The 21843-nt window shown below is 45.2% G+C and overlaps 1 protein-coding gene across 1 annotated transcript in view; it reads right to left on the bottom strand.

The window, feature by feature from the left end:
* NTSR1 (neurotensin receptor 1) overlaps window positions 1-21614 on the bottom strand; it is a 48396-nt gene extending 26782 nt beyond the window's left edge. Inside the window, exon 1 of the mRNA XM_069871685.1 lies at window positions 20910-21614. Within this exon, the coding sequence (XP_069727786.1) occupies window positions 20910-21560 (651 nt within the window). The 5' untranslated portion in view covers window positions 21561-21614. The remainder of the gene's footprint in view (window positions 1-20909) is intronic.
* Between the last annotated feature and the right edge of the window lie 229 nt (window positions 21615-21843).

The raw sequence follows: 21843 nt of genomic DNA, 5'->3' as shown, positions 1-21843 counted from the left end.
ATTAATCTCATCTTTGTCAAATATATGGCTTAAAAAGGGGATCATACAGAAGTGTTTATCACTGATGCCCGAAGATGCTAATTTCCCAATGTTATGACTTGTAATCAAGATTAATTTTCTCAGACTTATCCTCCAAAGGAAAGACTTTACACCAGTTTTGACATTTAAATTACCTTAGATTTGCAAGTCCAATATTGTCATAAATATTCATAGCCAAGAACTGACTATTTAGTCTTTAATTTTTTTAATTTTCAATTCACCACTAAAAACTGGTTTCGGAACAACCACAGAGAAATTAAACACCTTTTATTTGGAGCACCAGGAGCATCTGTCTTTACTACACCAACAACAAACCGACACATTACTTTTCCCATTACTTTTCCCATTACTTTTCTGTGATGATGCTGCTGAACATCACACACACCAAAAATTTGACCTTGGCCTAGGTGAGATGCCTGCTGAGAGAGATGCCCAGGGATTTGTGAATAAGTGTCTTTTTGGTGGTAGCCTCATTGTCCACAAACAACCCAGTTAAACCGAGCAGGCTCTGGGATAAGGAAGGATCCCCATGTTTTCCAGCAGTAAAGGCAAGATGCGCTCTTGCTGCTTTTCTCCAGCTACCCCATTCACTCAGTCTATTTGGCATCATTTCAGTGACCAAGTTGCTTCATGTGGGGACTGGCAGCCTCGCTGGGGTGATGTGCCAAATTCCATCTATCTTCCCCGTGCAGAGGTTCAGCTACTGGCAGAAACCCAGGAGAGAAGCAGGAGAGGTGAGATGCTCCAGTCCCTGCCCTTGCTAGTGGGGGTCTCTCTGGTGGCTGATTTCTGTCTTAAAATATTTTAAAGATACTCCATTTCGCTGCAGGTTTTCCTGAGAACACGGGTCAGTGTGGGATGGGAAGAGGGACAGGATAAACCCAGACGTTGAGGAGGGGGCTGGCTGTACTCGCAGCCTCACAGCTGAAAGCTGGTGGATCCTGCACACGTCGATCTCAATAATGGACAAATTGGCTTTTGAATGAAACATCCTCCTCGTTTCACTGACTGATGACTTTTCCAATTTTTTTATAGCTGATACCTTTCAAATGCAATTATTTTCTCCAGTCTTTTTTTTTATTCCTCCAACAATAAGGCAGGGACAGAGAACCAGCTGTATTATTACTCACTTCTCAAAAGCACTTTTTTTGCAGAAGGCTAATAAACCCTAAGATTCACAGTGATCCCTTCTACCCTTAAATGAAGGCATCTATTATATTTTAAGCATAAGCAGCTACTTTGGAGACAAATCACTGTCAGTTCTTTATCTAAGACAAGATGGAATACGACAAGTAGTGCTTTTATGGCACACTAGGATACTCCCAGCTCATCCCCACCCCAAGGACCATAGGTACCTCTCCTGCTGCCAGGCAGTGCCAGTGGCCTTACCTTCTAGTGTCAGCATCTTCGCATCACACACACCAAACTGATTCACACTTGCTAACCTGTTAACAGGCAAGTTACGCTCAGATTGATTTTCTGATATATACCTGAGTGTCTAACCTACTTGAAATCAAAGAAGGACCTGCTTAGAGAAGACAGCTATGAAATCCTGGACTCTATTCTCCCAAATAACTCATTGCAACGTAGGAAGAGATGACAACAACCTGAAACTTCTCGATTTCTGATTCAGTAAAAACTGAGAGTCTTTTAAGTGACAAGTTCTCATAAATAATTCCATCTAATGGAAGTTACTTTGGTAATTGCGATATTTTAATTTCAGCCCTTTAAGTGCAGAGAATTCTCATTAGTACTCAAGTGTTCAGGTACTGCAACGAATTTTCATGGGAAGAGAATAGCATACATAGCACTGAGATTGTGGAAGTACATTCAATGTATTCAGCATTTTATGGACAAAGACATTAGGTGATTAATTAAGCAAAACTGTCCATTCCCCTCTGGATACAAGAAAGTTTATATTAAACCCTTTTTTCCGGTAAATAAATGGAGGCAAAAATATAGCTAGATCTGATCTAAACCTGTTCTTTATGAGCATTTGCATAATTACTTTCTCTGTTTTCTAGCAAGGTTTATTTTTAAATGAAGCCTTGAAGTGACCCTGGGAAGTCTAACTTTGCACACCTCAATCTAACTCCCAGGTAATTCTGCTTTGACTAAAGGCAATGAAAACATCCACAGGGGAGCTGAACTGCCAGGCTGGCAGACTGAGTACACAGATATTATAAAAGAATAAAGCAAAACTTAGATTTCAGGAAGAAAAGCGTGTCACTTCACCAATGCAGAGAGAACTTGGCCTGTTAGCGATGTTCACGATTGTTTAAAGGAATACGTGGCGCCTTGGAGAAGCGACTCCTCTAATTGCCTTCTGCTGCCAACTCTGAAATGGAGTAATGGAAATTAAAATACCTATGTCCTCAATTATTCCACTGGCACTGAAAGTGCAGGAGGAGGCAGAAAGATGTTAAAGCTGGGTGTGCAAGAACAAACGCGAGCACTCGTTTCACACTGAGCTCTGATTTCTCTCGTGAAGCCATGGGTCACAATGGCTCAGGCAAGAGGGGTAGCACATTTTACCTTTTGATTGTTTCTCATCTATTTTTATGTGTCTTAAAAGAAATGTAAGCAAGGATGTAAATGCATCCTTCGTGTCTGATGCAGTTAAACTGTAAACACTGCAGGTATAGCTGGTGGGAAAGGGGAAGAAGCACTGATGTGAGACATTCCCTCCACTTAGCTTGTATTGAATTACCAGCTCAGAGAGGCATCACTTCATTTTGTTTAAGATGGAAATTAAATGCTGGGCTGTTGTTTACAATCAACATGTGAGTGATAGAGGACAATCAACAAAGCCAGATCTCAGCCAAGCTCACGGATTTGCTGTACATCACTTTATCACTGCTGTGAATGTTTTCCTTAGGGGATGTTTTAGGCGTGCTGCTTCTCCTTGCTTACACAGACAAGGCGCTGCGGCTGGGTCATTCAGATCCAGGCAGCTCCACATCAAGGCACATTTCTCCTGCCTTCTCTCATTGTCTTCTTGACCATCTGAATCTTACAGGGTTTGCTGCTAGTTACCTTAATTTCTCTCTCAACAGAACTATTTTATATTGTCCTTTTTATTTGTTTTTACATCAACTTTCCATCCCCAGCCTCGATCACACTGCAATCCCCCTCTAAGGGTATGTGAACTGCTTTCGAAAAAAACCTCTCCTCTCCATTACTTACAGCTCTTATTCACTTCACCTCCTGCCTCCTGCACTGCTCAATTTGGAAAAGCAGAGCTGCAATGACAGGGTTATGCCAACTTTGACCACTTAATCAGGTTCACAGTGCATATGAGGGAGCTGAGAAGTGTAGGTCACTCCTCACTCACCCCAAATTCGTGTGCAACCAGGTACATCCAGGTCTCTGCAGCTGCAATCGCTACAAGCAGCCAAGGCTGTTGGCTCTGCAAAAGCTCTTTCAGTGTAACTGTGACAACACCTCCTTTGATCTTTTCTCCTTTTGCATGAAGAAAAGGCTTTTTGTACAAATATGTGCATGTGATAGTGGGATCGGCTTTAATTCTAAAGGTACAGTTCAGATCTAATTCAAGAGCATCAAAATGTTTCACCAGTGCGAACCTGTCTGGAGCTTGTCAAAAAGCCATTGAGAAGTTTTGCTCTGCTGCACAGCCATCAGTAAAGTAGGGATCACAGAGATGAAAAAAGAGAGATTTGTCTGATCTTAATAATACAGTCAGTCTCATAACCTGAGAACAAAAACAAAGAGCCTGAACTGAACATAAAGAGGGAGAGGCACTAGTCATTTCAGCACTATTTGGATTATTATATTTAGAGCCTATTAGAGACCTTACTAAATCCTCTTCCTCCAGGATCTCCCTGGCATATACCTGGCCCAGAGAAAGTAAAATATTTGATCTTTAGCAGTGAAGGAACAAGAGCAGACTAAAAAAAAGATGCACTAGAAGACAGATACTTTAAACAAAATGAATCAAGAGAGAATGCCAAGAAGCATTTTTAGGGGACAATTTATGACTATGTTTACTTATTTATTATGCATTAATTAAATGGCTAAAACAAGTGGAACCTGGCTCAGTGCTGATAAAACCAAATGAAAAGTATAAGCAGAAAGATCTGCAGCAGAATTTAAAAGCTGTGTGCATTTAAGGGTATATTACACGCTGTCGCACAGTAATGAAAAGTACAGGGACTGAGCAGATACAGGAATACGATTTATGGAAACAACTGAAAAATGTCTTTGTCCTGTAGGAAGTTTCTAATACTTGAAGCAGTCCTAATTGCCATGATTAAGTGAAAGAGCAAATCTTGTTGCCCTTGAAGACTGCTATACCTGTGTTGTTACCTGCGAGTAGGTGCTATACACACCCTTGCTGCAAAAATCCCCCTCCTACAGAGTCAAGCATCTAAAGCAAATGGTAACATGCTGGGCTTTTACTTCTGGAGATCCTTGGTTCAATCTCCAGCAACTCACAGAAGTCACCCAGGTGAAGGCTGACACAGAAGGATGGGGATTTTCAAACCTGGAGGTACAGGATTCTGCCCTTGCTTGAGTATAGATCAGATATAGACAGCTAATCTTCTTCTGAGAAGGGTGAATTTAGTGAAAAAATGAATTTTTGGAAGAAAACCTAAAGCTACTATTCAATAAATAATATTGATAAAAAAATAGGGGGGAAATGTTGAACCATTTCATTCTTTTTAAACAAGCTAAAACAAGTCATCTTTTTAAAACAAATCTTCTCTGCTAACACTAAAACATTTAATTTCAAAATAGCAAATAAAAAAACATGCTGTGCTTTTCTGTTTTATTTCAGAATTGTCCTAGGCTAAAAAAAGAAAGAAGATGAATTATAACACAAAAATCAAGCAAGGTGATTCAGCTCAAAGGAGATGTTTTATTTGCAAACAAACTGCTGTAGGTCAACCCCAAATTAATTGCTTTGTTTATCTCATCTCTAATAAATTCCTTGGTTCTTTCTTCTCAATTTGACCCAAACACGTATTTTTTTCCCCTTTGAAAATGAGTTATTTCACTCTGAAAGCGCAAACCCCATTGTTCTCCCAAGTTCAGGAGGAATGTCTCCAGTGGAAAGGGAGGATGAAGGAGAAATAGCATCACCCATAAGCGCTGGCAGCAGGAATGCAGCTCCTGCCGTGGGCAGATGCATCTCCACAGTCTTCAAATCCAGTTTTCCTGTGAAAAGCACTAAAAAATGAATCAGAACAGTAGGGAGGATCAGCCTTTCCTGCTGCTGCAGCCCGGAGAGACCACCCAAGTGTCTAGGGAAAGGCAGGGCAGGGATCTATCACCCTCCTCTCTGCCCCAGGGCTTGCTCTGTATTCTGTAGCGATGCTCTGCTGGGTAATTTCATTGGAATTAAGCAGAAACATCTCCAGAAGCACATCTATGCAAGTGACAGCTGACTCCTTGGTAATGACAACTTTAGAGACAATTGTGACAGGCAATTGTTTAGTAATAACTGGCATTTTTCATGAAAATAATTATATTGATGAAGCACAAGGATATTTTAGTGCAGAGTCTCTGACTGTTCAGCTAAGCCTGTCTTGATGATTGACAATTTACCTTACCCTGATTCACCAGCTCCGGACAGTTCATACTCCTGGCAAGCATTTTTTGATATACCATCAAAATCTAATCAAAATCATTTTGGCATTCCCATAAACAAAATCACAGTGCCCACTTCAGGCAGAAAATCCACCACCAGACTTCAGAACCTCATTGGACACTGGAAGTCACACATCTTCATGGCCCCGTATGTTCACTCCCAGTCAGCTTTTCAAGCCTTCTTTCTATGCATAGTGCCACTGAGGTCATCTACCTGCTCTGATCTCATTCTGGAGCCTGCTTATCCAACACCTTTCCAGGCTCCTAATATCATACAGAAGGTCAAGATTTCTCCCACAACATCAGTGGTTTTGTGAGGCTCAGCACATGGTGCAGAGGTCGTGACAAGAAGACAACCTTGATTTCAAAGCTGAACCACCAGTGCCTTCAGAGTATGTTGGCCACACACAAACACAAAGAATAAAAATCTATAATTGGAAGGAAGAAAGTTCATCAGGACTAAACAAAGAAGAAGGAAATAGTCTGTCTTGGTGAGGACACCTGAACAGCCTGTGCGTTGCTAGGACCCGTGTTTTATACAGAATGAAACTGAGGATCACTACGATACTGCTACTTTAAAAAATCTCATGCTGTGTTATGTTAGCATTTCCTGTTGATTTATTAACATTTTACAGCTCATTAGAAAACCTTTTCTATGTTATAATTTATTAGGGAAATCCATCTCATTTGGTACACATGAGAAATTAGTGGGTCAGAATGTGACACCTGTATCCAACCTGGCTCACACCAGCTTTTGGGACTGGTCTGTGCTGTAGTGCGATGGGCTCTGAACACACTCATTCACTGCCCTTCCCACTCCGTCCCTTCATCTAAGGCAAAATGTTCATAAATTGTAATTAATGGCAAAACCATGCTGCTTTGTTTGCAGACTCCGCCAATCCATGAATGACAGAAGCAGAGACACACCCTGATTTTAAAATTAAGCAAGTACATTGGATCACAAAAGCAGCAAGTTCATCAAACCGGAGGTGATTCTGTCTCATCTTTATTTACAAAGCAACAATGGGGCTTCAACCAAGTATTTTTTTTCCTTTTCTGAGTTCCAGATGACCAAAAAAACCATAAAGGCCACTGGAAGACTGGTGTGTAAATGGGGTTTCTTTCTAGCCAGCTGCTGGGAAAGCACCAGTTGCCCCTGGCAGACGACTGCCTGCCTCCCAAAATTTAGGAAATAGTCTCTGTAGTTAAAACACAGCTGATGAACGTGAAAAGCAGTCACGAGGAAAACCACAAGCCAAGTCTCAAGCCTGTGGTACACGGAAAGAATGGTCTGGCTTGGCCTTCCTCTCCCATGAGCAAGTCACAGCCTCAAGCAAAGGCTTCCAACCATCCAGACCAGCTCCCTTGTCTGTAAGGCAGGGAAGGATGTGACGTGTCCCTCGAGAATTCACTATTTCTGAGCTGAGGAGCTTAAAATATTTAGAGCTGCTGTGATCATAGCTCCAGGAAAAGTTCTGTGATGTGCCCAGCAGCCTGGCCAGGGACAATTCTCCCCATATCCTCTCCTAGATGTGTCCTAATAGCAACGACACACAATGACCTAACACGATGACACCAAGAAGCCAGATAGCGCTGTCACAGCTTGCACTCTCCCTCTTCATGCTTGCTGAGCAACTCTTGCCATTTTGATGGATCCTTCCCTACAGGGAGCATCAAATGATTTTATTTTCCAAGTATCATCTGGGCTAAGATTAGTCATTCTTGACACAGGCATTTTCCACCTAATAGATTAAACTTCTCCTACTGGGAACAAAATATTTGTCTTGTGAGATTTAATGAATTGCTTGAAATTTTCTATAGACTCAGGTTCCTTTACTCCTGTAAGCTGTAGTGCAGCTCAGAAGAGATGGAAGAAAAGCTAACTGGGAATTTCTAGAGTTGGTGAGATGCTATCCTCCCGGCGGTCCCTCTCCCAAGGTGGAAGATGGAGCTAGATCCAAAATAGGAGAAAACTATCAAATGGGAGCATGGCATTAACACCCAAAGGCTCACGCAGCCACTGGGAACTGATGAGGCCAAGGGATTATCCAGCAGTCTTCGTGCTTTGAAAAGTAATTCCCTCCCCTTCTTTTTGGCCAGAGCAGTGACCACTGTTTGTTGGTTTAGACAGTGAAAGAGTGTGGTATTTTAGAAAGACTGAAAATAATCATAATAATATTCGGGAACATTTCCATTTCCCTCAAATCTTGCTTAACTTGCTTTAAGGTTTTATTAAGGGCACAGAATTGTCGGCAATAAAATTATTTCTCTTCGCTGGGAGAGGTAAAGCAGATTGTTACACACAGAGAGAAAGGAGCTGACTGGTCTCATAAATAAGTCAATGTGTTACTCCTGCTAGACTGGAAGTGGAATGACAGCTCTTCCAGATGCTGATGCTCTACTTCTCTGTGACCTTCAGTAAACCTAAATTTGCTAAAAATACTTTACAAAGCCACATGTGCTTCAGAGCTACAAGTACACCTGGAGCAGGGGAAATGGTAAATGATCAGATTCCAGCTCCCCACCTCAAAAACCAGTTGTGTTGAGTATTGCACCTCTGTCCCCATTTAGCACTCACAGTTCTCCATCTCAGCCAAGCCTGATGTGATTTGTGTCCAGGGAGCAGGGAGGGTGATGGAGCCTGAGCCTGCTGAGCCTCCCAAGGGTGCTCTGGGTGTGTGCCTGCTGCATGCTGGCTGGTTTGAGAGCAAATCATGGCATACGTGGGGAGAGAGAGGCTGCTGGGCTGCAAAAAATTTAAAAATTACATTGCAATTTGCATTATTTAGGGAGAAGATTATCTCAGATTGTGTTTCTAATAGAGTTGTTTGCTTGCATACACACCCAGTCTCACTCTCCTCCCTCTCCTGCCTTGAGACACCGAAGAGGCAGGCGCAAGGCACTGATAAAACATGTAACGAAAATTAAAGGGAACAGGAGATGGAAGCACATTAAATTCCATAGCAGTGCTTCGTTTGGGGATGAAAGTTCCCTTGTTCCTCAAAATGGAGCTCATGTGCAAGCAAAACCTACCCCAGCAGCCAGCAAGGGCTGTCACCATCCCTTCCTGAGACCCAGCGGAGGAAACAAATCAAGCATCATCACACCCAGGCTTTTTCTCCCCTCTCTTTGCAATTTGTTGTCTGAGATGCATGAGGAAAGAGAAAGCATGAGTCTGACAGGGTGATTAATGCTTATCTTTTCCCACGCAGAGAATAAGTTACCAATCACCCACTCTGTCCCCATCTCCTTATTTAAAATGCAAACTAACATGAATGAAACAATAACATTTTAATTAGATGGAAACACAAAAGCTACAGGAGAATGATATTGTTGCAGCAGTCTGAGGTTCCCAAGCCACATGTAATTACTTTGACAGATAACACGCTAAAAGGAGAGTTAAACAGCAGAGTTTCCACAATGCTTTTTGCACCACTCTGTGTCTCTTCTCACTTGCAGCGTTAGAAACTAGGGACAAGGTTGAGAAATTACTTCCCTTCCACTGCAGCAAGGTCAGGCTTCTGGGGAGCCAACCCAGTCCACACTCCAATCCTTCCTGCCATGTTACCTGTCTTGCATTAAAAAAGAAGAAAAATAAACCCCAAAGCTCCAAACCAGATGATGTCCATGAAGAGTTGCAGGACATCAACCATGCTGCAAATCTGGATGTGCACGACCACAGCCTGACACAGAGCCGTGGTGATGAAATGAAGAGTAGGGTCACATTGCCAACGTGGCTCATGTCCCTGGCCAGGGCATGAGGAGGAGCAAAGAGAGCAGAAATGGTTACCCACAGCTCAGAGATTGTCACCCTCATCATTGCCTGGTGCTTAGCAATGAAGTTACTGCTCATATGATGATGGGGAACAGAAAAACGGAGAAAAAAGAAAGGATAAAATAGAAGTAAAGTGACGTAGGAAACTTTTCACAAACATAAGGATATACTTTAACTAAAGAAGGTAAGGAAATACTGCTCTTTTCAGCTCTGCTGCTCACTTGCACTCTGGTGAGGTACAGGAATCAACCCCTTTGTAGCTGGTTCCCCCAGCACTGCTGCAGCTGCAAGCTCCAGATTTGGAGAGGACCACGCGGCGTAGCAAGACTTCTGAGACAGGGCCTGGTGCCAACACAGAATGTGTCACCGTGAATCATCCGTGCACCGGTTTGAAAGTACAAAACAGTTCCCTGAATCATGGTAAAAAGCACAAATGTTCTTCTCTGCAAAAAGAAATTCACTGACTCCTTTGAGCCAAAAATAATGGAAAAGGTTATGCAATTCCTTTATTTTGAATAATAAGCATTTCAGAGTTATCTAAACAGCACTAATAGCAGGGAAATCTCTGTTTATTTAATCGCTCCGGTTTTGCTATGGGATTGATGCTGGTGCTCCAGGCAAGCTTGTCTCATTCACCTTAAAGTAATTCAACCACAAAACTTCACCCACAGCTGCGAGAGGCTGGCAGCACAGCAGCCTCACTTCGTTTGTATCTGGGCTACTGCCTTAACCACATGCTCCTAAAACCCATCCCATTTTTGTTGAGTGCTACTTTGTGAGCAGAAAGCAAAGCAGGAAGCATTTTGTGGGTAAAGTCTTGGAACAAGCTGGGTTTTTAGGGGTGACCAATGCACATTTCATTGCTAATCTGCCCCATTTCCAGCCCAATCGGCTTGGCTGGAGCCAGATATCTGACAAGTTGCAGCTAGAACTATAAATGAAGAAAACGTGCTTATTTTCAGCTGGTTTTTTTGTCTCCCTGGATAATAACTCAGCTTTCCTCAGCAGTCTTTGTAATTCATTCTTTGTAACTGGACACAAAAGCCCTGTTATCTATCAGATCACTTATCTCCAGCAAAGCTTCAATGGAATAGTGGATGAAGGTATGAAAATTCTCTGAAAAGAACCACTGTCCCAGGCTGGGAAGTAATTTTTTATAGGTTCTTCCTTGACGTTTGCTGGTAATAATTTTCATCAGGTTCATTCCCAGGAAAGGTGGGGGATTTTCTCCCCATCAGCCTCCCAGGATACTTGGCACAGCCCTCCACCACCAGCGATGAGGACTTTGATTGCCAATCCCGTTCCTGGAGGATTCCCAGGAATCTCCCTGTCGATACACCGCGGGTCCATGATTTATGCCAATAAATACATTGGTGTAACACAGATGCACAATAAAAGCAGCCTTGGCAAGCCAATAGAGGGTCAGTGATGGAAACATCAGCTCTGAGGAAGGAAACCAGCTTCATCCTGCTGCAACACCAGCCCGTGTTTGGGACCAGTGTCTGTTTATAAGTGAAAGCAGCCAGGCAGAAAGACCCATTCTCCACCTGAGTGGTTTCCCCGCTGCTGAGAAGCTGACCTGAGATGCCCCAGACACTGGCTGGCTCTTGGCAGGAGAGCATCACTGCTCCTAAGGTCAGTGGATGCAACGGCTCCATGCGAACCGGCTGCGTGAGATGGGAGGAGAGAAATAGAGGGGAATCTGCTAACTATGAAGTTTTTCCTTTAGTGTAGTAGGCACTGGGGTGTGGGCCAGCCTCCCAGAGAGGAAAGAAGCCCATTGCTGAAAAGGAATTAAGTCCCAGAAGATTTTCAGCTTCAATTTTGTATCAACAGCACCCACGGGCCACAAGGCAAAATAATCTTTCCAGCTGGATGGATACGCGTGGCCTTAGAACAAGCTGCTCTCCACTGTCACGGGGGTGGATCAGAACAGGCGTTACTGCAAATCCACGTGGAAAATCAGGGATTGCACCCTGCCACTTAGCCCCAGCAAACGCCACCCATCAGGGCCACGCCAATCCAGCCCCATAAAGCTGGGAAACAGGAAAACTCATGCACATCATCCAAACCAGCTCCTTCTCCTGAAAAATCACCTGAAATGGGTTGGGTTTTGTTCTGAATTGGAAGGCACGGCTCTGATTTACGGCACCAAGGGAGAGCGGTCCCTGTCCCTTCCGAAAAGAGCCGAATTCAGCTGGGAGGCAGGGGCGGCGGCTGAGCGGGGCGAGCAGATGCGAGGAAGTCGGTCTGTTTGCTGGCGTACGGCTTCTGTGCAAAGCTACAGCTGCACTTGCAGAGTTTGAATCAATAGTTGCTTTAACAGAAAATCAGTTTTGTTCTGCAGGCACAAAGGCCTCTTCTATCACCACCCAGCAGGAGGTACATAAAACTGTCATTTCTTGCCCTGTTTCTGCCCTTGTCTTTGTTTCTACTTTTTATAGCCTGCCAGTGGGCTTTTTATTGCTTTAAGTTTTTTGTTTTAATTGCAACTGAGTAAATTATATTTTTTTTCCTAAAGAGCTGATGAGTTTAATAAAGTTTTCCATTATTTCATGGGGAAGAAACCAGAAACCTTCAGACCAGAAACAGAATCATAATCTGAACTTGCCTTCGTGCAAAAGCAAGGAGACTTAGCCTTGCAATGAGCAGGGCAGTCCCTGAGGGCCCTTAAAAGCAACTTTTGCCTGGGCAATATTTAAGGGATGAAATTTAGCACAGTGCCTCACGACACAAGAGAAACTCTAGAGTGCCCTGCAATTTTCCCTTTCTCAGACATACTTGTTTAAAAGGAATGAAGACACAAGGCAGCTTTATTTCTGGCTGTACCATCACTATATATGTAATAGCCTTTCCTGAAACATCTCCGTTGATCTCCCCCTGATACAGTCATTTCCTGCAGATCACATCTCTCTAGCCTGTCTTAGAGGAACTCAGGCTAGGCAGGGAGTGACAGGGGTGGGAGACCTCATTTGCTGGAAGAGAGAGAGCTGGGAAGCAGTGATGCACCTGGCATCTCATTCTTGAAATAAACGGCTCCTGCCATGCTTCATCTTTCTTCTCTTTTCCTAGAGGACCCCTAGCATTAATATCACTAGTAAAGGAGATGACTGTGCCTCCTCATCAAGCAGCAGAGCAGCTCCCTCTGGCTCTGCTCAGCTACTCTATCCTAAAACCCTATCAATGCTTGCAACCTGAAATACTCTTCTTGCGTCCAGCATCAGCTTTAGCCCCCAGCCTCCCCTAACACAGTGGGGAGCCACCCTAGAGAGGGTGAATTTCAAGAGCAGGTTGCTAAGGAATTGCACCAAGCTGAAACCTTGGTGAAACAGGGCAAGACTGCGGGAAACAGAGATGGACCTGATGGGATTTGGAAGGAGTGGGAGGGTGCAGGCAGATGGGGTGGGTTTGTGGTTGGGAGCTGAGCGTGGACAGCTAGGGGCTGGGAGCTGTGGTTTTTAGTGCTTTATTATTACCACCTCCCTGCCCTGGCCCCTTTAAAAACTGCCATTTCTTTGGATTAACAGTAGTTTTGTTTTCCTGGAGGCAGTGTCCTGAGACCTGTTGTCAGTGAGACTCTCGTACTCTGGCTTGGTGATGAAGGAAAATGCATCTATAACGGAGCTCGTGCTGAAAATTCTCCGAGCTTTTTGCTGCTCCTGAGCACAGCGTGTTTAGTTGTGAGCTACAAGGTCTAATGGATTTCTGCCATTTTCTTTGACTCTCAGAAAAAATGTCTGTTGTAGCTGCTGATGCTCTATCTTCAAACGAATCCCTTTTCTCACTAAAGCATAAATGATATTTGCTTGGCTCCAGGATGCTCTGGGAAAGCAACAGCAGATCAGGCAGCGCTTCTGGCCATGCTTCCATTGCACTGACCTGTCTCCAGTTAAACTGGGCTGGTTATTCCCTCCTCATACTCTAACACTGCCCTCAAGCAATAGCTGCCCAGCAAGAGACCTGACTCCTCTTAGAGAAAAGAAGAGGGAAAGGGTTTTTTTTTCCCTTCTGCAACAAGAGGAAACCTTTTGGTGAGCAACAAGTACACCAGAGGCAGAGCTGGTCTCTGAACAAAGCCACAGGGGGTGATTATTTAGACTGCGAGCTCTCTGGGAAATGCACCACATTTTAATGTTGCTTGTGCAAGACTGAGTGTCTGTGGCTGGAGCCCTGGGGTCCCAATACACACGGCCAGGGCTGTTAAGATGCACGGCAGTCTGAATCATAGAATCATAATAGTCTGCTCTTCTCTAACACCCCTGCCTTCAATTGGCAAGGAGAAGGTTAAATCCCGAGTTTTGTGTCTTTCCTTTATGCATCTCGGAACTGTACCTCAATGGCAACCTGCAGAGCAGGTACCAAAGTAAGTCTCAATACAAGTCATAGAGCCAACGTCATTCAAAAGCCCTTTTGCATTATTCAGCGTGGTGAAGCCTGAAGTAGCTTCTCTGCAGAAGTGGAGTGTGAGCCTGATCCATGGTGAAACGCAAAACACGACTGATTTCTGTCCAGGCAACCACTAATGGGCTTGACCACATTTCACAATGTGACGTTGGTCACTTTTCTCCTCCATGAAAAGTGAACTTGAGCAATGACCTGGGCAGGGCATCCAGTTCCCAGAGGATGGGAGGGACAAAGAAGGACCCAGACAGAAGATTGGACACAAACCTATTAATAAAGTCCATAAGGTGGTGAGCCCACAGCATCACACCTGACAAATTCATCACACGAAGATACAAAGGAATAAAATAGGTCCAGACAATTGCAGGGCATGACAATGTGTTTGGTTCGTCTTAAAGTCGGTGAGATTAATTTTACTGACAGCTTGTTTAAAAGTAAAGTGGGCTATATAATCTGAAGAACTAAACCCCTCAGATAGCCTATCACATAACCAACGGATGTTACCATTCAAGGTTCTCGCCTACCTGGATGTCAGCATTTCCCAGAGGTTTTTATGTCTCCAGCCCCTTCCTTTGGCCATGGAGCCACAAGCAGGCTTTCAAGCACTGATTTTTGAAAAATGGCAGGCTTAGAGGTAGAGTTCTTAATTCAAATATTCTTAACATTTGTCTATAAAGCACCAAGCACACATCAGCACCGTATAAACCAGAGTAATAGAAAAGCCAGGCTGTTAATCTTCATAATGTGCCTCTCAGTGGGGATTTCACTTGAATGTTATTTGCATTAAATATGACAGAGAGTGCTGGATACACAGTTATAAATAAATTATAGGCCATATTTAAGTCAAACCCTGTCCCACTGTTGACTGTAGACTCCAGCGTGAGAGCTGTTAACAGTGGACTGTGCAGATCTGGTCATCTGCCTGACTTGCTAGAGGAAATAGTAGTGGCAACTTCCATCATTGCTGCCCCAAGAAACTCTATAATCAACCTGCTACAAAAACAGCCGCCCCCCCCATCCCTTTGCTTTGCTCTTCCTCTCCCCACTCTACTTATGGGTTTTCTTCACAAAGACTGTGCAGGCGCGAGGCTGTACCTGTACCTCCTCTTGGACTGCTGAGGGCAGGAGCAAAGAAAACTCAATCAAACTTCCAGTCGAGAAAGAAAAGCATATCCCAAAGGGGCAGTGAACCTATCGGTTATTTTATTGCTGCTTTTCCCTTGCATCTCTCTCCGCCACAGCTCCCCTCTCAGTCCTGCAGGTATTACAGGATTTGTTTCCCAGCACAGTTTGGTCCCCAGGCTGGAGCAGGATTGCCAGCCTGGCTGTATGCCGTGCTCCTCTGTGCTGCTGCACTGTGATACACTTTCTGACCAAATCGCTGCGTATTTTTTTGCCCTTTCAAAATATTTTCTATCCTGCAGCTCTCCTGTGCTGGCTGGGAAGCACCTGCAAGCTGCCAAAGCGGTGCAAAGGAGACTGAGCAAAGGACAGAGCTTATCCCTTGGGTTAGTGACTGCAGTCTATTAAGTGTTTGGGGCATACACATCACCCCACCATTCTATCTTCAGGGCAAACACCTACTTATTAGTCTGAAATCGTATTTTCCCTTTCTTCTACAGTGCTTTATCACACTTCACACACTCGGAGTCAAGAAACAAGTAAGCATGACAAAGTCAGAAGCCCATGACTGACAGTGAAATAAAATGAAACATGGGCTTTGAGGAGGGAAACTCATTCCCGTGAATTACTCTTTTGAATGAAATGAGTATATTAAAATGTATAAATTGTTCCCATGAGGATAAAATGTAAGGCCTTTGCAGCAGGAATCAATAGCGATGCGAGAAATGAGCTAAACTTTCCCAGTGGCTGCGTGAGTTGCATTTTTATAAGTTGGTTTTGACAAAATCATAGAGTAGAAAGGAAAAGCACATTAATTTGGTATTGAACACACTCAAACAGTTACGGACAGTTATTAAACAAGTTCTCCAAGGGAACAAGGTGATATGACAGTCCTACCAAGTACTGAGACCACATTTATTCAATTCAACACTGCAGACCTGCACAGTTCTTGATTCTGTTATAATTAATAGGATATGACATTGCAATGACTGTATTAATTAGCTCCTTGGTGTCCTGACAAAAAAATAGGGGTCTGCTGAGCTACATGCCATCCTGCATCAAAGCTTTCTGTTGGGTTGGGCGTCTAACGTTACCTGCTTTAGAGCTAGATGGCCACAACCTTCACTTTCCCACCTTTTCAGCTCTGGACCCCCCCCAGCCTCTCCATATACCTTTGCTCACCCAACCTCCTGCACCCCTTGGCAAGGGGTGATTTCATAGTAGGGAAAACGTGACAGTGACCCCCACCAAAGCCCGTTCTGTCCCCTGTGCACCCCGTGGTGGGATGCTGCCCATCATGGGAGCCTCGGGCAGGACACAGAAGCGTTTCGAAACGTCAGAAAGCAAAAGTGCCATCTGCGAGTCTTGAGCAGATGCTGCACAGAGACGATAGTAAAAGCCTTTAAGGGGAAGGAGGGGGGAGGCAGGGAGAAAACAATTAAATAGCTGTTTTAAATGATCTGGAAGAAGATTGAAGGCAGCTGCAGGTTTGGGGGTTTTTTTTCTCTCTGGTAAGAGGAACCACCACATTACCTTTGTCTCTCCTCCCTTGACAAACTGCTATTGAGAGGAAAACCCAAGAGCTAAATTGATCAGCCACATTTCCACGTTCTTTTATTATCCTCCCAGCTGACATTTCAGGAGTGGGGGGGAGGAAAAGAAATCAAGTGAATTAAAATCAATTGGGGGAATAAAAAAAAAGAAATTATGTAAGAACTGGCAAAACACAGCAGGCCAAGCAGTTATATAAAGCAACGAACACAAGAGCTTATTTAATTTAGATCTAGCTGCAAGATGAACCACAGTGTAAACGAGCTGGGATTAGGCAGGCTGGGCTGTCATCATGAATACACTGAATTAAAGCCCTGTGTTCTCTGCATAGTCCATGGAAAAAAGAAAGAAGCTTTTCAGGGATGCTCATACCACCAGAGCTGAGCATCCCCACTGGGGAGGGTGTCTCTCTGCCATTGTAGGGATGGATCCAGACACAATTCAACATCATCTCCTTCTCTGCTGCGACCAGACTGGACACCTTCTGTGGGACACAGTCCTGCCACAAAGATTTGTTGTGCAGCCAGAGGGGTTGGTGGCACCCAGACACTGACTTCTCTGGTGGGCAATCTTACATGCATGGAATTAATAACTTCCTAGGCTCTTCAGACAAATGGAAATTGAAGAGATGTCCCTGGAAGAGTGTGTAGAGAGTCAGTGAAACCTGATGCAGAGCAGAAGTGCAGCAGAACCATTGGCCACCTAAAACTGCGAGGAGGTCCAGTGAAGCTCCCAGTGTGCTTCCCAAGAAGCTGCCCTGTCAAATGAGCAACTTGGAGCTGATGGAGCTGTGACAGTTTACTGAGGCTCAGGGCCGGCTGCCATGTGTTTTAATAAATGGGTTCACACCAGCTGTCCGTGCAAATAAAACATTAGCATGTGTCAGACACGATCTACCCAGGCGCTTGCCATAACTTAGGGGACATTTTGCAGCTGACTGTGCCATGACAGTGGGACAAAACATTCTTCTCTCTCCTGTGAATTATGGGGTGGGAGAGCTGCCCACACACAGGATCCTCTCACATGTGTGCCCAGTCCAGGCTTATATAATCCTTATTATAATCCTGAGAGTTTAGGGTGAGGAGTTGCTTGGCTTTATGTGCTGCACCAGGACTATAAGTATTTCTTTCAACTTTCCCTCTTTCCCCACGTCCACTAAGGACCTCTCCAAAATAAAGAGATAAAGGTTAGAAAGTAAGAAGAAAAAGAAGGAAAAATTATTTGTACAGCCATCTGGCTATTAAAATCAAGATCTTTTTGAAAGACAGGAGCGTGTGGAGCCAAAGACAAGCAGGGCAGTGCCTGCTGGGACAGGACACTGGGCAGGATCCTGTTTTGGGGGAATTGGACTGAGAGCCAACAGCAATGCTGTTAAGTAGCTAAAGCCACTGGTACCAACCCACAAGTGAACAGAGGAAACATTCTGCCTCTGAGCTCTCTTATCCATTGCTGCCACAGTGAGTAGCTTTTAAAACCTCCTCCAGCTGAAGTGGCATGAAAACAGGAATTTACTTGTACAGGGAGGGCTTTAAGAGGAGTTTAATTTACGTGGAAAAAACCTCTAAAATTGGCTGCAGTGTGTTTTATAGGGTGTCTGCCAGATAAAGTGCTAACTAGACCTAAGAGCTGTGATTATGATGGACTTATCCTGCTACCAGATCCCACTTTGATGCCAATATTCAAACCAGACATCCCTGACTGACAGAAGTAGCAGGCAAGCTTGGCAATGAAGAATACATGATAAAACCGATTCAGAGGCTGATTTATGCAGCTGCAAGGATCGTGATAAACAAATAGTACAGTTCTAAAGAATTGAAAGCTTACATCTCAATGTGCAGAGCCCAGCCGTACCAATCGTGGTGGCACATGGTGACACCCTGCAGAACACCTCACTTACTGCTCTTCTGGCTTATCATTATGTGCTGCGCTGAGCTAATTACCAAAAGATCAGTAATTACTTCTTACAGTTGTTGTGGTGCTTAGGTGGTACAAGTTAAGCAATATGAGCAAGAATCACATATGCCAAGTGTTGTTTGAATAGTCGATTTTTTCCCATTTTATAAGGAAACCTGACTTTTCAGCCTACTTTCACTCGGGAATATCCATTAAAATGTAAATATTCAAAGCATATAGTGAGGGATTTTAGCAAAAAGAGATTTTAAAGTAATATGTTCAAATATTCCTCCTGGGGAGCTCGTTCCAGTTCAGGCACGAATGTTTTCCTGCAATGATCCAAGTAGAATCGTAGCTCACACTGGGCTGTCAGTCTATAAATGGTTACAATTGCTCTGTTCTGGGACTGGCTTTCAATCAGTCAACAAATAAAACCTCTTCGAGAACTAATAGCTTCCAAAAAAAAATCCCAATTTGCTTTAGACCGTTTGCCAAACAGGAAGCAGAGTGAAATATGTTGAGTGATTTATTACAAGTGATTTGCCAGCTCGAGCAAGTGCATCATTGCCCTGCTTAATTTAAAGACAGAAAATGAATGCCAAGAGATGCAAAGACCTGCTCTAAAGCAGCCTGAATCCACTGCAAAAGACCAGGGCTCCAGTTTTCCAACCAGCAAGACCTTTTTTGCGCATCACTCTCCACGTTACCTCTCCCTTTCTTTCACAGTTCTGCCATTATTTGCCTTTTTATTAAACCTCTGCACAGTTTAAGACGTGAGAACGCCTGCTCACACGCTGTGCAACCGTTTCCATTAATGCACTTCAAACCTGACTTGCAGCTGCTTTGCTCCTGCACTCTGGAGCCTTCCCAGCCCAGGGCTCCGCATCACAGTCGCATGCCGCTTCCCCGTGCTCAGAGGAAAGGAGCAAAGCCATCAAATAACCTTCCTGCCTCAGCAAATCTACTTTTGGGACCAGATTCCCTGAGAAGGAACAGCATAGTGGGTTTTAGTCTTGGCTCCTTTTCCCCCAACAGCTACTTTTAAATTAATCCACATGTGGAATTTAAAAAACAAACAAACACACACACACAAACAAAAAACAACCCAGAAAGCCAAACAAACAATCCACGAGGAACAGCTCCCAGGTGAACTTCCCATGCTGGGCATTCGAGTCTGCCTACTTCTTACTTGGTTAACAGCGTAAGGTACAGCCTGAATAAAAGTAAGACTGTAAAACATGTTGAGAACTGTTTGAACTGTGACCCCCAAAGACATGGTTGGGAAATAATCCCCTCTTTTTAGCCCTACCACGGTAATAATGAGCATTGGTTTAATCCTAGAAGGAAGACAATTGGAAAGAATGAATTTCAGCCACATTGTTTTCAAATCAGATGGCTCACGTCTCCTTAGAGAGCAGAGGATTTGAGTTAAGTACACTGGGCTGCCACTGAGAAAATCTACAGGCACCTACAGCAGGAATACAGCTCAGCAGGGAAGTTAGAGAGCGAGACAAAATGCAGAGAGCATCCAGTGCTTCTCTGCAGGGTGGATTTTCCTTTACTCAAGTGGTTCAGGGGGAAACTGGGAGACACAGGTCTAAACATCTACAGGTTCTGGGCTTCTAACTGCACATACCCTCACTCACTTTTACTGGGAGAAATGATTCTGATTTGTTTCCACTGAAGTTCCCTCCCTTAACTGTGGGCAGATCTCAAAGGCTTTAGCACACAGGCAGTTTTAAGTTCTAATCAGACGGTGATTAAACCCACCTGAAATTCATGGTCAAAGTAAAAGACTGACAAGCTACCGCATGAAAACCTGGCAGCAAAGGGACTGTGTAGATTGGTGTCTTGCTCTTTCTGTCTCTCCTTTCGTGTCTCTTACATTTTTCAAGCCTAATGCTCCAGTAAACAAATGGCTCAACCCCTCAGAGCACTGGAGCGCAGCAAGTGTTGATGCTGAAACCCTTTCCACGCATGGGCATGTTAGATGAAGCAGCGTGTGGAGACCAGCAAAGACTTTCTGAAATCAGGAGGGGTTCTGCTAGTTAAACCAGCTATGGATTTCCCCAGAACAGCAAAAAAATCCCAGCCCCTGGCTTAGAAGATGCAGTTCTTTATCAGACACCCGTGCCACGCCTCGTTCCCCAAACTTTCTGGAATGAGGATCTGTCACTGCACAGAAGAAATGGTCTCAGGATCAACCCAAGAAACCAGGAGAGGGGGAGAGATGGTTTTATTTGCCCTAGGAAATTTCCAGCAGAGGGAAAGGAGAAGCACAGAAAGGGTGTGCAGGTTTGCAGGTTTTTCTGGCGATGAACCTGCAGGTTTGGGGAAGGACCCGAGCATCCCTCAGGGTCTGCGGGACAGCGTGGGCTCCAGGAGCTGTGCAGGGTCTCAACCTGGCTCTGTGGGGCTCAGCAAGCACAGCAGAGACCCAACCCCCAAAGAGGGGCATCTTATCCCCCTGGGATACCCTCCTTCCCCCTCTGGCCCCACCAAGCTCGTCCACCCTCACCTGGATGACCGTCTTCAGCGTGGAGGTGTCCACGATGGCGGTGCAGATGAGGGAGTCGGGATCTTGGTCCTTGGCGTAGATCTCCCCCATGGTGAAGATCATGGGGATGGCGAGGAGGAAGGAGGCGACCCAGATGCAGCTGATGAACTTCTTGGTGCGGCTGCGGGACATGATGCTCTTGGCTTTGAAGGGGTGGCAGATGGCCATGTAGCGCTCCACGCTGAGGCTGGCGATGTTGAGCGCCGTGGCGTAAGTGCAGGCGTCCCGGAGAAAGTAGTAGCCCTTGCAGACGGTGCCCCCGAACGCCCAGGGGTGGTGGATCCAGATGAAGTTGTAGAGCTCGATGGGCATGCAGAGGAGGAAGATGAGCAGGTCGGAGAAGGCGAGGCTGGCCAGGTGGTAGTGCACGGTGCTCTGCAGGTTCTGCAGCGACTTCTTCCTCACCAGCGTGTACGCCGTGATGGAATTACCCACCGTGCCCACCACGAACAGAGCCAGGTAGACGACGGTCACCATCACCTTGGAGTAGATGTCGGTGTTGACGTCCAGGTCCTCCTCGTCGGGCCCTTTGGGGAGGAGGTCGGAGCGGTTGGAGGCGTTGGGGTGGAAGGGGCTGCCCGGCCCGGCCGGGGCGCTGCTGTTCGGGTGCATCCCGGGGGCTGCGGCTCCGCTGGCCCCTCCGCCCGGCTCGGCTCGTTTTAATGCGGCGGGGAGGAGGCGCTGCCGTGCGAGAGCGTGTGAGACACACACACACCCACCCCCACACCCCCTCCCACCGCCCCGGCAGCCCCAGCCCTCCCCTCCCGGCTCATTCCCGGCGTCCCGATGTGCTCGGGCAGGGCAGGAGCCTCCCTGCGCTCAGACAGACAGACAGACGGACACGCGCTCGCACACACCCTCCCATCACCAGCAGCTTCAGCTGGGAGCAGCCCCT

This window comes from Phaenicophaeus curvirostris, chromosome 18, assembly GCF_032191515.1.
Source record: "Phaenicophaeus curvirostris isolate KB17595 chromosome 18, BPBGC_Pcur_1.0, whole genome shotgun sequence".
NCBI lineage: Eukaryota > Metazoa > Chordata > Aves > Cuculiformes > Cuculidae > Phaenicophaeus > Phaenicophaeus curvirostris.
Note: the sequence above shows the minus strand (reverse complement) of the source record. Positions and strands in the feature narration are given on the sequence as shown.